The sequence below is a fragment of the Podarcis raffonei genome, chromosome 6 (genome assembly GCF_027172205.1).
Source record: "Podarcis raffonei isolate rPodRaf1 chromosome 6, rPodRaf1.pri, whole genome shotgun sequence".
NCBI classification, from domain to species: Eukaryota; Metazoa; Chordata; class Lepidosauria; order Squamata; family Lacertidae; genus Podarcis; species Podarcis raffonei.
Genome location: NC_070607.1, coordinates 67692695 through 67709179, shown reverse-complemented (window position 1 = coordinate 67709179; position 16485 = coordinate 67692695). Strand labels below are relative to the sequence as shown.

Here is a 16485-nt window from a genome sequence, read left to right as displayed (position 1 = left end):
TATGCATTTTGTACACATTATTGGCTGGAGAGCTGCAGTGCAAAATTTTGTGTAAATTTTGAAGAATGGGGTTATGTTTTGGTTCATGTATTGTTTTGGAATGTAATTAGGTAGGTTCACCTTTAAATGTAAAATGAACTGAAATTCTCTCCCAGCCCTACCGCTTATACAGATTCAAGGCTAGCTTGAACTGCCATAATGTCTTCAGAATCCTCTTCCCTAAACCAAGTAATAAGCAATAAAATATCTGAACATCATTTCCTGTGGAATGGCAGGTTGTGGTTTGGTTCATTTGTTTGTTTGTTTATAATATACAACAAAATAAAAATTGCAGGTTTGGTATAGGAACTGCAGTAGTGTAAGCCAAATGTGACACAGATGAGAAGTAGTTGGGTTTTTTAAATCAGAATTCTTTAGTTCCATAAAAGCTGAAGAGCTCAAGAAGAAGGATTTAAGCCCAGTTAAAGAGCTGGGTTTGGTACCTGTTTCTGCTACTGTGTCATCTGAATGAGTCAGCAAATGGAGGAGAAAGGGAAATCCTTCATCCACCTAATACAAGCTGAATTTCTTAATCTTTTGTTTGTATGGTAAATCCTGAAATGTAGATACTGTTTCATCTAACATGAATGTTTCAGTTGTCCTAGAAATAATCTGTAAAACCTCTTAAGTGAAATACTAATGCAAGTGAAAATTAAACATTTTCTTGGCGCTTAGGGGGAATGTGTCTTGTGTTCTATTGTAGTATCTTTTGGCCACTTCAATCAGTCTATAGAGAATCTTAGTTTTCTGGCTCAAGCCGCAACTGCAGCTAGGGGAAGAATGGGCTCTCCAAAACATTGCTTGTAGACGCTGGTTTTACTACTTTGTGACCTACTATTTTCCTATATGTGTTTGGGTTGGAAATGAGGTCTGCCTCACCCCTGCTTCCATTAAAGTGTAGTGAAGACAAGGTGGAACAAGTTGCTTTGGAAAGCTGTTCCATAGAGATAGGTGTTCAGTAACAACTTGCAATGGGACTAATAGCTCCAGCACAAAAGGAATTGAATAAAACTCTTAGTAAAGAAAATAAACTTTACAGAATGCCAATGGAATAATATCATATCCTCAGCATGCCAATTTGTTATAAAGTACTCCATAGGTTTTGCTTTCTCGTGCCTTGCATGCATCTCAGTTTTGGAATTATTTGTCGGGGGGGATCTGTTTCTTGGGGAAACACCTGTTGAAAGTCTTGTGAGTCTACTCAAACTAGTAGTCTGCCCTTGACAATGGCTAGGTTTAGCAGAGGGTGATAACCCAGTGTTTCCCTTCCTTCACTTGTATCATTTGGAGGTCTGAGTACTTGGAAAATCACCAAGTACAATGGAGTCATGTTAACTACATCTTGTAAATCCAAAGAATTATGCAATTTCCAGTACTCAACAAATGAAGGGTCTACATATGGTTTTATAAGATAACCTTGATGAAGCCCCTACTATCTACCTTATGTTTTCAGAGAAAGCTGCAACAGGTAAGTCTTTAAATATAAAGACTCAAAAACTGCAGAGTGTATGGTTATAAAAGCCAGTTTATTATTTAACGGCAGGGTTTTTCTGAGATAGATGAGTGCCCCTGAACCCAGTAATAATACAGGTCATGCTGCCCTTTTATTCTTCAAAACTTCTATTTTGGTTTGTGACTTGGACACTGACAATGAATGGAGAACCAGGGAAGCAGATTGCTTCAGATATTTGGATGTAGGAAGGGGTTGTGCAACTGGGTCAGCCAGAGACCTGGAAAAGAAGCAATTTGTATTGGACTAAAGGAAGAAGAGAAAAGAAGTTCTAAGTTTCAGGGGTTGGCTGAAGAGACAGGCTTTCTGTTTAGAGATGATGCTGTTGCTTAGGAACTGATGCCATTTTGGAACCTGCACCACCTACATGGTCCTACTGGCTTGCTGCCTGCCCGATCTGCGCATTTGTAAATAAACAGTTATTGCAAAATGCACCAGAATTCTCCATTGCTCTGTTATTCAAAAGAAAAACTGATCCTGCAAGGCTGCCCTGGAACCTTCACCACAAAGGGAAAGTGGGAGTGAAAACAATAACACCGACAGACATAAATAAACTGAAAACTGGCTTCCAGAAGTAGTTTGGTATCCTGGCTTGCTTGTTTTCTGAAATAAAGTTGGATTGCCATAAAAACATGTAGCAGAGTTCAAGCTCACTAACTGCTATTGCTCCCAAATGTAGTTCTTCTTGAGGAAGAGATGGAGCGAATATAAAACTCAGCTCCCTTGGCACCAAGAAGCTGCTAATTATATCAATTAAGCAAAACAAAAAAGCAACCACATGGCTCTCCTCTTTCTGCACTGTGTGATTATGGCTTCTTAAGCACTTTCTATTATGGTTTATACCTGGGATAATTGGGCAGATTAGGAGACAGGGTAGGCCAGTGCCAACTTGCTCCATTTCCACATAGACGTTGACATTTTTTATTCTGTTGTGCTTCTCAGATCATGCTGCAGTTTCCATCACAAGCATCAATCCTACAGTGGGATGTTCATGTCATATAGAGGAACTCAGACGCGGCTCTGAGATTGTTCAAGTGTAATGCTAAAGCGTAGCACCCAGTGAAGGGCCAAACCAATCCTCCACAGACTTTTCCCACTAATATTTTAACCCCATCATCTGGTGGATCTTTAGTATAAGAATGTGTCCCAAGGTATTTTTTTATTTAATGAATTTATATACCACCCTATACCCGCAGGTTGACAGAATAAAGGTACCACGATTTTGTACATGCACTCTCACACATCACATCTTACATGTGAGGGCTCATCATTGAGCCTACCTAGTGACAGTGAAGGCAGGAAAACCAGGTGTCCCATTTGGGGATCAAGCCTGAAACCATGGGATTATCAGCACCACACTCTAACCAACTGAGCTATCCTGTTGGGGAAATAAAGAGCCTTAGAATACAGTGGTACCTCGAGTTACAAATGCCTCAGGTTACAAATGCTTCAGGTTATAAACTCCGCTAACCTGGAAGAGTTACCTCGAGTTGAGAACTTTGCCCCAGGATGAGAACGGAAATCGTGTGCCGGCGGTGCAGCAGCAGCAGCAAGAGGCCCCATTTGCGAAAGCACGCCTCTAGTTAAGAACAGTTTCAGGTTAAGAACAGACCTCCGGAATGAATTTAGTTCGTAACTAGAGGTACCACTGTAATAGAATTGTAGATTTGTTGCAATGTAGGAATGTTTTGCCCAACGCAGGGCTCCAACCCACGACCCTGAGATAAAGAGTCTCATGCTCTGAACTATCTGTCTGACAACAAAAAATTCTTTCCCAGTCCACCCCCCCCCCAAATCTTAGCACTCATATCTATAGGTAGGATTGCAGACCCTTTTTTTCTGGCAGGTCACTCACTTTTCCACATCAGCGTATCAACCATGTCAGGAAAGGGTTTATCAGTCACATGCTTTGCCTGCCATGCAACTATTAAAATCACATAAATACTGACAGGAAGAAAAGTGGAAATTCTAGCCATGCCATAGATTTACTCAATTTCACCATTATTGAATTAAATATATTGTGTGTCTGGTTTTTAAGTCTTGAACCATAGTGAAGATTAATTTTCATGGCGTTTCTCATCTGTCTTGTGGCTAGACTACAGAACTACAAGAGAATGCAAGTTTCTCATATAAGTTTTTGCATTTCCCCTCCCCCCTGAAAAAACTTATGTAGTACGGTACAGAAAAAAATCTCTTTCGGGCTCTTCTACCATCTTATGTGTGGCTTAAAATGCAATAGGATCTTGAGTAAAAAAACCAATAACAACAGAACCTGCGTGCCTATACAGAAGTATACAAACAATATTATAAAGTCCCCAATGTGCTTTTTATTGACCTTGATTAGGAAGATTCATGACCCTGAACCCTCTCACTTAAGCACATGACTTGTTACATTTCCCTTAGTGAAAAGCCAAAGAACAGGGAAGATGGGTGATTGGTCCCAGATGTTCTATACAGTAGATATGTCTGTGCAGTTGTGTTGATAGGTCCCATATGTTAAATACAGTAGATGTGTCAGTACAGCAGGGAGACTGACAACAATTCCCATATGCTGATTTCACTAGGAAAGTCTGCATACTTATATCTATAATAGACTTCAGCGAACAGTCTTTTACAATAGGCTAACGGAGACACATAGAGTCCTTGTTCACTAGATATTCTTTTGCTCTGATGTCTCATTACTCTGAACCTGTTTATACATTCAGTTAAATTGGAAAATTGAATCTGTCATAGCATCCCCCACTCATGGCCATTTTTTGTGGTGGACACAGTTTATTTTAAAAGAGTATTCCAGGCATATTGTTCAGGGGAGAATGAATAGGAGATGCCTCCCTCTCCCCCAGAATGGTGCTATATTTCTGCTGTTCCTGAAAATATAAGCCTTAATTAATTGGGCAGATTCTTCTTTATTGTGAATATACTTCAAGATTATATTATATGTCCTTTTCAAGAAAAAAATTCCTAAATATGAAGCACTTCTACTTCATAGCTTCAGCTAATAATGCTATGAAAGCACCAATTGTGCTTTGTCTTTGTCAGGCAAATGGCTTGCCAATGGCCTAGAATGACTGATAGATATCTTCTCAATGGGAGCTAATTGAAATAGCTGGATAACCTTCCTGAGGGTTTCAAATGGGAGAGGTCATTAGAACCTGGAAGCGGAGATTGCAACCTATAGGCTTGTGAAGAAACTGCAGTTCAGAGATACACCTTGGGGTGCAGGATGCCTTTCTAGGGCAGGGTGGTCCAATGCACAGTCCAAGGGCTGCCTGCAGCACCTTGAGCTTTTTGGGGGTGACCCTTGACAACACTTGATGCCCCCTCTAGCCCTCACACTGCTTTCCCAAAGCTAGATAAGTGATGCAATTGGCTTTGGGAAGGAGGCAAGAGGGCTCTGACAGGGTCCTAAAGTCCTCCCTCCTCCTTACCAAAGCCTCCCAGCTTTGGGGAGGAGGTAAGAGGGCTCTAGGACCCTGCCAGAGCCCTCATGCCTCCTTCCCAAAGCCCAGTGCCCCGTTTGGCCTTGCTTCTCCCCACCCTATGCACAACAAGGCAGTGTGTGGCCCATGGGTTCTGTATCAAAGCACTCTTGCGGCCCACTTGGTATGAAAAGGTGGACCACCCTGCTCTAAGGATATGAAATGGATCTGCTACATGCTAACTAACTAACTAACTACGGTAACATTCTGCTAGTCTGTCCTCTAGCTCCACAAACTAAACATTACAAAAAGTCTCCAGACATCACTCCATCAAAAGGAAGCTAAATTCAAGGAGTACTGCCCCTGGAATTTCTCACCCCTAGGGCAAGTTCTAAGTTTGTAACAATACTTTCTCCTCAAACAAGGCACAAAACTACACAATGGAAATAATGGGGCACAGCTTCTAAGGCATAAAGCAGTTTCCAGTCAGGTTTCATCATTTTATTTAGCAATTGGCTACTATATCCTTTAGAACATAGAACACAAAAACATAGGAATGTAGAAAGCTACCTTATACGGAGTGAGACTCTTGGGTACACCCAGCTCAGGATTGTTTACACGACTGCCAGTGGCTCTCCAGGGTTTCAGACAAGAATCTCTCTCATCCCTATTTGGATGGGGGTCGAACCCAAGACTTTCTGCAAGCAAAGCAGATTGTCTACCACTCAGCTATGGCTGTTCCTCAAGAAGGGCTGCTTTGCTTGTTTGTGGATTACTCTACAAGTCTAAAATTCACAATTACTTGATGGCTTCTTTTCAACTAGCTAGAAGGCTCACTTTTCTTGTGCTCCAGGAAAAGCTTATGCCTCATAAATTACCTTAACAATACTTAATGTGGCTTTGCCACAAGATTAGATCCATGCCAATAAATTATAAGTTGATGTTAAACACCCCAGTCTATTTCTGTTGCCTTTTATCCTTTAAACATTCAGTGGAAGATATTTCTTTTCGTTTCTTTTTTCTAAGAAGCAAAAGCACATTCTATCAAAAATGATTTATATGAAGCAATATTGCCCTTACAATGAGCTGTCACATTTCAAACAGATCAAAGGTGGCCTATGAAAGCGGGAACATGCTCTCAGGCTATGCTAATTCCAAAGTGATTCCTTTCCTTCCTTCCATCCGTCATCAGAATATATATGCTTACAACCGACTTGTCTGGTGGGGAAGGCTTCTCCTTTGTCAACATCAAAGCAACTGTCCCCGTGACTTCCAAGAAGTCACTCCTTGCATTTTAATGTTCAGCAATAATAATGATGATGATAATTACCCTATTCATGGGCTTAACATTTTTAAAGAGGTCTTTACTCTCTTTCTGTCTGCTTCCAAAATGTTTTTCCTAAAGACATGAGGAGAGGGTGGTGCACCAGTTCTATGGATTGAGATGTCTCACTGCTTCTTTGCAAGCAGTGTAATAGAAGTCAATATGTTGAAGGACAGCATTTATCGGGCAAATTCTTCTGTCTTTCCTTCTTCTTTGAAGTCAGTGTTGGAATAATTTTGCAATATGGGGTGACAATGGAAAACAGCCAGCTGGAACAACGGCTTCTATTGCATCTGCCTCCCCTTGCTTGGATTAAGCACATGCTGAGGAATTGATAGTCGCCATTTTCTACCTAGATCACCAGTGTTACATGTGTTTAGTCTGGGATATGGCACTTTGGCCCATTTTCCTCCCTCACTTTTTTCCTTTTGAAGAAGGTACCTCAATTATATAAAGGTGGCACAGTTGTTGAAACATGGAAACATCTCAAACGGGCTACAAAGAATAGCCCACGTACAGACAGACCAGAACTTCTAAAGCACCCTTTATATAAGGTGCACTCTCTATTTCCACAAGTCAAGGAACCCTCTGAGGAAACCTTCACTGTAGTTTGGGGGACTGCAGTCAGAAATTGTACATTTCTTATTCTTTATTAATATATATTTTGCTCAATGCCAAAACAGCCTTCCACATATAATATTACCAAAGTTGGGCGCCGTGCTGCCATGCTGTAACATGTAAAAATATACATAACTAGAGTGATAGGACTTTGTGTGTGAAAGATAAAATTGCCTTAAGGATCAGAGACACCATGCTCAGGATTTTTAAAAAGGGCAACCCCTCTGACCCATCTAATTATAGACCAATCAGTCTTCTGAATGTGATCTGCAAACTTTATACAAAACATCTATGCCTAAAATTATGTGAATGGTTAGATCATAATGACTTGCTAGAAATTGAACAAGCAGGGTTTACATCTGGACGTTCCACCATAGATCACTGCTTAGTGTTAGATTATTTTGTCTATAAGTATGTGAAACATTGGAAAAATCATTGTATGCGGCCTTTGTGGACCTAAAGGCAGCATTTGATTCTGTATCCAGGGGTAGGCTCTGGGCCAAATTGGCCAATATGGGTATTAACAGAAGGTTATTACTTCTGATGATTAAGCTTCATGAGAACAATACCCTCCAGATAAGACTCGCACAGGACAGCAGACTCTCTAAAGAAATCCCAGTTCAAAGAGGAGTTAGACAAGGATGCCTATTAGCCCCATTTTTATTTAACATCTATGTTAACTCCCTGGTCACATGTTGCCGTGAAATCGAAACCCACCCCCCTGTGTTCTCTAACGGCAGAAAAGTACCAGTTTTAATGTATGCGGATGACGCTGTTCTTCTCTCTCAAACCAAAGTGGGTCTGAAACGTGCCTTAGGAAAGTTTAGTGACCAATGTAACACTGAACTGTTAACAATTAACTTTGCCAAAACCAAAATTGTACATTTTAACCGCTCCTACAGGAAAGATAATTGGAGCGTAAAGGGAAACGCCATTGAACAGACTAAGACCTTCCAATACTTAGGCATTACTTTCTCTTATAATGCCAAATTGTCAGCACACCTGACCACATCAGCTATATCAGCAGGAAGAAGTGCAAATGCCATCCTTAGATTATTCAGAAGGAAAGGAGCTGGCTTCCTCCCGATGGCCCTAAAAGTCTTTCAGGCAAAATCTTTAGCCCAACTCCTGTATGGCTCTCAAATTAGCCCCTCTGCCAACCTTAAGACCCTTGAAACCGTACAATCAAAATTCTTAAGATCATTATTTGCTACCCCAAAGTGTACACCTAATGCAGTCTTAAGGCAAGACGCAGGACTGCCCAGAGTGGAATTAAAAGTCTGGGAGCAAGCAATATCCCTCTGGCTGAAAATCCATTACAACCCTAAGGGACTGTTACCCTGCTTCCTGGCCGCAGTTCCCTATCCTCCTTGGCTTATGCAAATAACTAATAAGATAAAACAAATTGGCCTAAACCCTGAAAACCTTTTTTTGGGAACTCTGAATAAGGCAAAAGCAATTATCACTCAGAGACTTTACGATGTCGAATTACAACAAGAAGACGCCCTACTCCCGGAGACGTATAGATGTTTAAAAGCTTGGCCTAATTTTGCAACTGCCCCTTACTTAACTAACATCACTAACGAAGCTTATAGATGGGCTTTCTCTAGAGCCCGCTTTGAGATAATGCCCTCAGCAGTGCTGTACGGCAAATTCACGCGGGTACCAATGCATGCGCGTCTCTGCCCCTGTATGTCTAATAAGGTAGAATCTGTCACACACATCCTTCTATTTTGCGAATTTTATAGTGAAGAGCGAGTTCAACTTATTTTGCCGCTTTTATCAAAATTCATACCCCTACAACATTATTTGGAATCCTCCCCCGAAATTCTACGAAAATACCTTCTGGAAGATTCCTCAAGCTCAATATCATATGAGGTGGCCAAATTTTGCACTTTAGTAATCAGGAAGCGTAAATCTCTTCTGTTGAATGCGAAGTTCCCTTGTGTAATCCTTTTTTTTCCCTGATGTTGTTGTTGATTTCTTTTTGTTTGATCTTGTGGTGTTTAGTGTCACTGGCTTTTGCCGTAATAAAACTTGGTATGGGAAGAGGTGACTGAAAGATCTTGAGCTGACTTTTGAAGAGGGCTTCAGAATCTGCCATGCTTCAGTTCTAATACTTGCAAATGGGGACATATGAGATGGCATTCTAAGCATCTCTGTGGGATGTGCATTCGAAATGTTGCAGAAAACCAAGCTGCTTCCATTGTCTTTTATTTTCATTTGAAAGACAAGCCTCAAGAGTCTTGTCTGAGATTTTAATCCAATCAAGCTCTCTTCTTTTTCTCACTCTTACTGAAAATGCAATAATTATAACTTATAGCACCTGCTTGCTTTGGAAGTCTTTGCTTTGCTTTTGGCTGGCAGAGAAACAGAGTGTACCCATCTGCTTTAGGTAAGAGCTTGTTGTAACCACAATGTTGTTAATTAGCCTGACACACGACTCTCCTAGAGCGCGCATGGTATGCCCTTACCACACCTATAAAACTGCTGGTAGACGGACACTTTGCCAGGGAATCACAACTGAATCACTGCCTTAAATAAGGCCTAGTATCTGACATGTAGTTTAGAGTTTTTGCCATCAGGTGTAGATGTGCCTCTTCAAATCCTCTCATTTTGTGCAGACTGCAAATGAGAAGAATGCAGACGAAAGGAAGCACAAGGATTGCACAAAGGACTACTTCAAACTCTCTTGCCCTGCCTCACCCCATCATTAATGACTTTGTGCTGCTTCCTCCTCAGGCTTTTCTGTCTGCATCTCTTCAGAACAGAACAGCTTTGCCAACCTGGTGCCCTCCAGCCAGCACAGAGCTGCAAGTTCAAAACACCGAGGACAAAAGCTGCAATAGCAGGCGCTGCTAATAATTCATGGTCCTGATTGCCAGGGGTGTAAATGAGTGCTTCAGAACATATATGGAGCAGCCAGGCAACATCTAAAACAGCCTTTGCCAACTTGCTGCCTTCCAGATGTTGTCAGACTACAATGTCCATCAGCCTCAGCCAACAAATGCTGAACTCCTGTAACTTTTTATACCACAAATGTTCACTTTATTTTTTGTCTGCTTTTGTTGTGCAAGTGTGCCTCACTCCCAGACAGCAAAAAGGCAATAACATTGTACAGCATCACAGAACACATAAAGTGGGATGGTTAAGTGGACAGTCCGGCATCATTCCAGCACTAATGCATTGTTATTGTACCAGTAACATGTTGCAGAATATACTCGCCAAAGAAACAAACAAACCCACGTCAAAAAAAGTCTGAAGGGCCATCTGCTAATTTTGATATATTATGGCATCTGAAATATACTCAGAGTCGCAAAGTGATTTCATGCTCTTTATTCAGCTCATAGTGGTGAGGAGGAATGAATGAAAATCCCCTCAAAGTTATGATTATTTACACAAATAATTTATTTACACTACATTATTTACACAATGGGCTGCACATGATTGGCTAATTCTGGAATTCTACTGTAAGCCATTCAGGTTGTGGATTCACTTATATCTGGAGCATGATTGGGTGGTTCCTGCCAACCAATCATACTGCTGCATTGTTCTAGGACCAATCAGATTGCTGCATTCTAATTCCTATTGTTCTAGGACCAATCAGACTGCTGCAGTTTGGATCCTATTCAACTCAGTACATAACAGCATCATAAATACAAACACCTCCTGCAGCACAGATTATGGGATTTCCCCCTCACCCCCCAATTTCAAACCTGTAAATATCACATGGAGAAACAATAAAGGCAACGTTGTACAATTCTGCCTCATCTACCTGTCCTGGCCTCCAATGTGCAAGCCTTTTAATACCTACACCGGTGTGGAATATTTTATGGAGTGCTGCTTGATTTCCAAGCAGTAGGTAAGTTAGCATTCTATGAAACGAAACACTTCAGGGCAAATGGAAAAACCACAGCCTCTAGGCAAATGTAAATAAACGATTCAGGTCCCCACTCAACTTGTAATGTTTGGAAGCCACTCGGCAGTGATCTATGGATGCTCCAAGTTGGCAATAAATATATAGAAGACTTGTGGAAAATTACTCATAGATTCTAAATGGAAGGAAATACAGACCTGGTCTTTCTTCTGATAAAATGACCAACCCTGGGAAGATACAGAAATAATAGAAGGGCATTTGACACAAAGCCAATTTGAATGAAGAAGTATTGGCAGCCCCAATGAAATCTGAGGAAATCAGCTTAGCTTCAGATATTGCTTAACGCACAAAGCAGCCTGCTAAGGGGGAAACTGTTTACTCAATGACTTTTCATCTCTCTCAAATCAGACCTAATTTATCCTAATAACTACTAGTCTAATGGGACTTAATGAGGGCAGGGAGATCTCCAAAGAGTGGTTTTTCCCCTCTATTAAATCTGGATGCAGGAAACAAATTGCCATTGTAGAGGGGTTTTGGTTTCTTCTTTCTGAAGGGAGGATGCAATAAACACTCTTTCTCCTCCTGTGATGGAACTCCTATTTGGAGACTTCCCTGGCTTTTTTCTGGCCCATGTAGGACCAGTCTGGATAGTTAGCCTTGGTGAAGACTTGACGTTTTCATCCCCCAAAAAGTTTTTTATTTGAGTTTCCATTGAAATGAGACTGCATTTTAATGTTTTAATGTTGTATTTTAATCTTGTTTTTAAAGTTGTATTTCAATCAATTTGTTTTATATCGGTTGGTAGCCACCCTGAGCCCGGTCTTGGCTGGGGGGGCGGGGTATAAATAAAATGTATTATTATTATTTATTATTATTATTATTATTATTATTATTATTATTATTAGGTCTGGCTTGTTTTTATCAGGTAAAATATCTGTATAAACTAGTTTGCATTAAAATTGCCTCCCCTTGATGTGTCCTACCCATTCCTGCAGATGCGATTTAACAGCTGTAGTGTGTAACACTCTTCATCAATAGCAACCTGACAGCAATACTCATGGGTATGGTGGCTTAAAACAATTTTATGAAAGTGGAATATCTGTGGCTATATCCATAGCGAGGTGGGGGGGGGATTATAGGTTATACCTCCATAAGATCATGGGTAGGCATTTGACTCAAGTTGCATGACCTGGAGGCAATTTTGACCATTTGCAGTGGGAGTTAATGTTCAATCCAAATGTTATAAACACGGATGGAGTTCAGATGTGACATTCACTCTCATTTCTATATCTTCATGCCCAAAGTGAGGATCTATGATGAGATCCATGTACTGTACTTGAGGAGACCACATATTTCGCTGCTGTGTGGTTCATGAACCACAATGCCGTTAGAAGTGGAAGGTCTAACTTCAACATATTAAAATGCATAAGCTTTGGTATTTGATCTCAGGATTCTACTGAAGGAAACCATTCACAGCCCTTGTTTCTTATGGTTATTACGTCAGTGAGTGGCGCTCATCATGCAACCACCATGAACAAAGGTTCCCAAGCTGGGTCAGCGTGAACTCTTCTGAGTTAAAAATGGGAAAATATGGTCAGTGTTGTTACGCTAAACAGATATCACAGGGGAAAGCATCCTGTTACCATTTTTTTTTTTAAAAAAACCTTTTTTGCACTACTACTGGTCAGACTAAATGTGGGGTTTTTTTTGCTAAAAGACATGCAAAATGTCAGAAGAACATCATGTGGTCCCTCAATCAAAAATTCTAGAACATTCAAGGTATGAGACAATTTCAGGTAGTGTGGATGGGCCCTGTATTCCCAGCCTTAATCCTCCCAAAGTTAGGCCTTTCCACCCTGTCATTTTCCTGCAGGGTGTAAAAGCAGCAGCTGGCTACCCCAAAAAATGTCAACCAAACGGAAGCAAGGATGAGAGAACAAATACCCAGGTATGATTACTATTGCAATCATTCAGATATACGGAGACCTGAATAACGTTGGTTTAGAGACTTATGGCACACTGTTTTTCCTTTCCACAGTACGAGGTATATACTTATATGATTCACTCTGGTGGAAGAAAAGGATCTCTCCACACAACAAATGCTAATTATTCAGTTTCAGCCAATACATTACTGCTCATTGTTGAGGGGGAGAGTACTGGTAGATGCTTCATGTGCTTGGATGCTCTCCAGACCACATGATTGGAGGAGAAAGTTCAAAATCACCTCTTTTGTATTGAAAGTGCACTTGCTTTGAAAGAGATCCTATAAGAATCTGACTTGGATTTCATTGGTAAGTCCATACTCCCATTTGCTTCGAGGAGACAGTTCCTGCAATAAGATCTTGTCCCTTTCAGAGAGCAAACTGCCTCAAAAACAAAAGAAAACTGCCATTCTCGGGGACAGTGAAAGCTCATATGTCCCACAGCTAAAATGCAGTCACCTCTGGGCTGGATGGTTTTAACAGCACAGCTGTGTGAGGGAGGAGGGAAAGGAAATTATGATGTGGAGAGCTGTTTGAATGAGGAATCACAGAGGGATTGTACAATGAATGGCACTGCATAATGACTTGCCATGGAACTAGGCAAAGCATCTGTCATTAGGAAAATTATCTTTTAACATCTCCGAAGATCATGTTTATTCATCCCAAAGGTAATACCTTTGTCCATGTGCATTCTCTGTTGGCCTCTTATGGAGGCTAATAACTCAAAGACTAGATTGTTGAGTGACAGCATTAAAAAGCAATTTCAACAGAACATGGCTGTTACAGGGTGCTATCAGACAGTGGGTTTTGCAAGTGTCATGCTTGCAGATTGAGCGCCCTACACTAGCAAGCCACATGGGGACTAATCTCTATACTAAGAATTCCTAACACCAGCAGGATTGGTGACATGAGGGAGAACAGCACAGTACAAATTGGTGGTGGCAGCACAGACCTACTTTATATTTCGCATTCCCTGCGGTAACACACTTTTTAGCATTGGATTGGAACAAATGGTAATTTAGGTTCCACGGATTGTCAGTTGCTGCAACTGAGCATTAAAGTGTGGGTTTTCATGGGGAAGGTGCTGGGACATTAAAAAGAAAAAGAAAAAGTGCTCAGACACAGTGCTTTAAAATGCAGACCTGCTACTAGAAAGCATGGGGCAAAGGTAAGTGGATGAGCCCCAAGACTAGGTGTCAGGATCATCTCTTCTGTTGAAACAGCTTTGTTGTATCCTGGTTCATTTCCAATCAAAGTCCTGATACTTACCTGATACAAAGTCCTGATACGTATAAGGCTTGAGGCCCAGGTATCTTTTGGACTAGCTTCCTCCATACCAATCAATCTACTGAGATGTTTTTTAAGCAGATGGGAGTAATATGTTTTATTCCACAGTGTTTCTTGTACTTTAAGGTAATTCCAGGTGACCTGTTTATTGGGCATTCATGCTGATCTGCTGTTGAGGTTAGTGATGTTGAACCAAAGCAGGTATTATCACACATTTCCCAGTGCATTTTGCCATCATTTTCCCTATCACAAAATGTCCAATATTTTGGGGAAGCGAATTTGCCGACATGTAATGGAAGCACCCTTATTGCTGTGTGTAACTCGTTGTGTGGCAGAACTACTGCTGCCCCGTGGCCATTTGGCTCCAGAGTCTATGAACCTTTTCTGTGTTTACAAACTAAGGATAGCATTTCATGCTTCTGCTCAGTTGGGCTCTAGTCCATGAAAGCTCACAACCATTCAACTGCTAATCCTGGTCCCAGAGAGAACTCAGATAGAGTGGCAACCACATCAGATGCTGCCGAACTCCTGCTTCCAACTTCCTTTAGCTCAAATTCTGCACTATTTTGTTTTTCAAGGAAAGAAATGGAACCATAGATTTAGCCATCCGAGGTACTGCAATAAGACATAAGGTGGTATTAGGAACATGTGAAGCTGCCTTATAACAAGTCAGACCATTGGACATCTATCTCAGTGATATCTAGTGGCTCCAGGATTTCAAATACAATTCTCTCTTAGCCCCACCTGAAGATGCCAGGGATGAAACCTGGGACCTTCTGCAAGCAAAGCAGATGCTCTACCATTAAGACATGATCCTTCAAAAAGTTTTTTTACGAAATGCTTCCAAATATTTGTGTCAGTTTGAAAATTACCTCCCAGTTCTAAAATTTCTGATGCTTTGTACCACATTCTTTTCTCTAGCACCTGCTCAGAAGATTGGAAGCCTGCCCTAAAGATTCCTATGAAAACCTTACTGGATTTTTTGGAGGGGGATATGTGATGCCTCAGTGGTAGAGCATATGCTTTGCATGCAGGTACCAGGTTCAGTCCCCAGCATCTCATGGTTGGGCTGAGAGAGATTCCCATCTGAAACCATGGAGAGCTATTGCTAGTCAGTGTAGGCAATGCTTAGTGAAATGGACCAATGGTCTGGCTCAATCTAAGGCAGCTTCCTATGTTCCCATTTCACCCCAACCGCTAAAAATATTCTTGTTTAGACAAATCTACTCAGATGCTTAGAACGCTGAGGTAATTCTACTCTGTTTTAGTATTTTAGTATGTTTCAGAGGTGTGTTTTTTAACCAATCAAGAGACGTACAATTTTCTTGAAATAAAAAAATAAATAAAATAAAGTATTGAATAACACTTGTTTCAGAGATCCCATAACAGCTTAAAGGGACAATCCATTAGGACTTACAGTGATTGAAGGTTTGGAAGATCCCACAGAGCTTCTGCTGGGATGCGACTGAGCTGATTGTTCTGTAACATCCTATAATTAGAAGGGGGGAAAATGACAACTTTAAAAAATAACCCTCAACACAATAGGGTATACAGAATTCCAACCCCCCCCAAACAAGATTTCAGAATACAGATGCTGTTCAAGGCACAAAACCTTCCATTAACAAGGGCACAGGGCTGCTGAATACAGGTCTAGGAATGGCATTCCAAAGCCTATTTGTCCTGAAACCACAGACTCCATTGCTTGCATGAATTGTGGGACTCTGGCAGAAATGTAAACCTGTCAAGGGCTAATGTTTTCTCAATGTAAAATCTATACAGTGGTACCTCGGGTTAAGTACTTAATTCGTTCCAGAGGTCCATTCTTAACCTGAAACTGTTCTTAACCTGAAGCACCACTTTAGCTAATGGGGCCTCCTGCTGCTGCCGCGCCGCTGGAGCCCAATTTCTGTTCTCATCCTGAAGCAAAGTTCTTAACCCAAGGTACTATTTCTGGGTTAGCGTAGTCTGTAACCTGAAACGTCTGTAACCCGAGGTACCACTGTACAAAGTAGCACCATGATTCCTGTGACTTAGTATATCTTATGCATATGTAAGTGAACACCTGGAATTAATTGGGAATTAGTTTAGGGAAAAGGCCACTCTGTTCATAATTATTGTTACTTTTTACATAGCACCATCAGTGTGCATGATGCTTCACCAGGTATAAAAGGACACATATCTGCCCAAGCAACTGACCATTTAAAATCTGACACAGGAAAAGTGATAGAAGAGCATGATGTAAATTGAAACTGGGATAAAGAGGGAAGTAATGAGAGATTGTTTCAGTTCCCTGTGCTTAGGCTTAGTTACAGGTGCGACACAGAATGGCATGGAAACTAGGTGTTATGGAAAAGGTGGCTTCTGAGGAGGGATCTGAAAGAAATAGCATGCAGGTGTCTGGGAGAATATTTGCATTCCTTTTGTGGAGA

The 16485-nt window shown here is 41.0% G+C and overlaps 1 protein-coding gene across 3 annotated transcripts in view; it reads right to left on the bottom strand.

Moving 5' to 3' along the window:
* LGR6 (leucine rich repeat containing G protein-coupled receptor 6) overlaps positions 1 to 16485 on the bottom strand; it is a 143560-nt gene that overhangs the window by 52400 nt on the left and 74675 nt on the right. For all 3 annotated transcript variants that reach the window (XM_053393713.1, XM_053393711.1, XM_053393712.1), the window contains exon 4: positions 15474 to 15545. In XM_053393713.1, coding sequence (XP_053249688.1) covers positions 15474 to 15545 — 72 coding nt within the window. The remainder of the gene's footprint in view (positions 1 to 15473; positions 15546 to 16485) is intronic.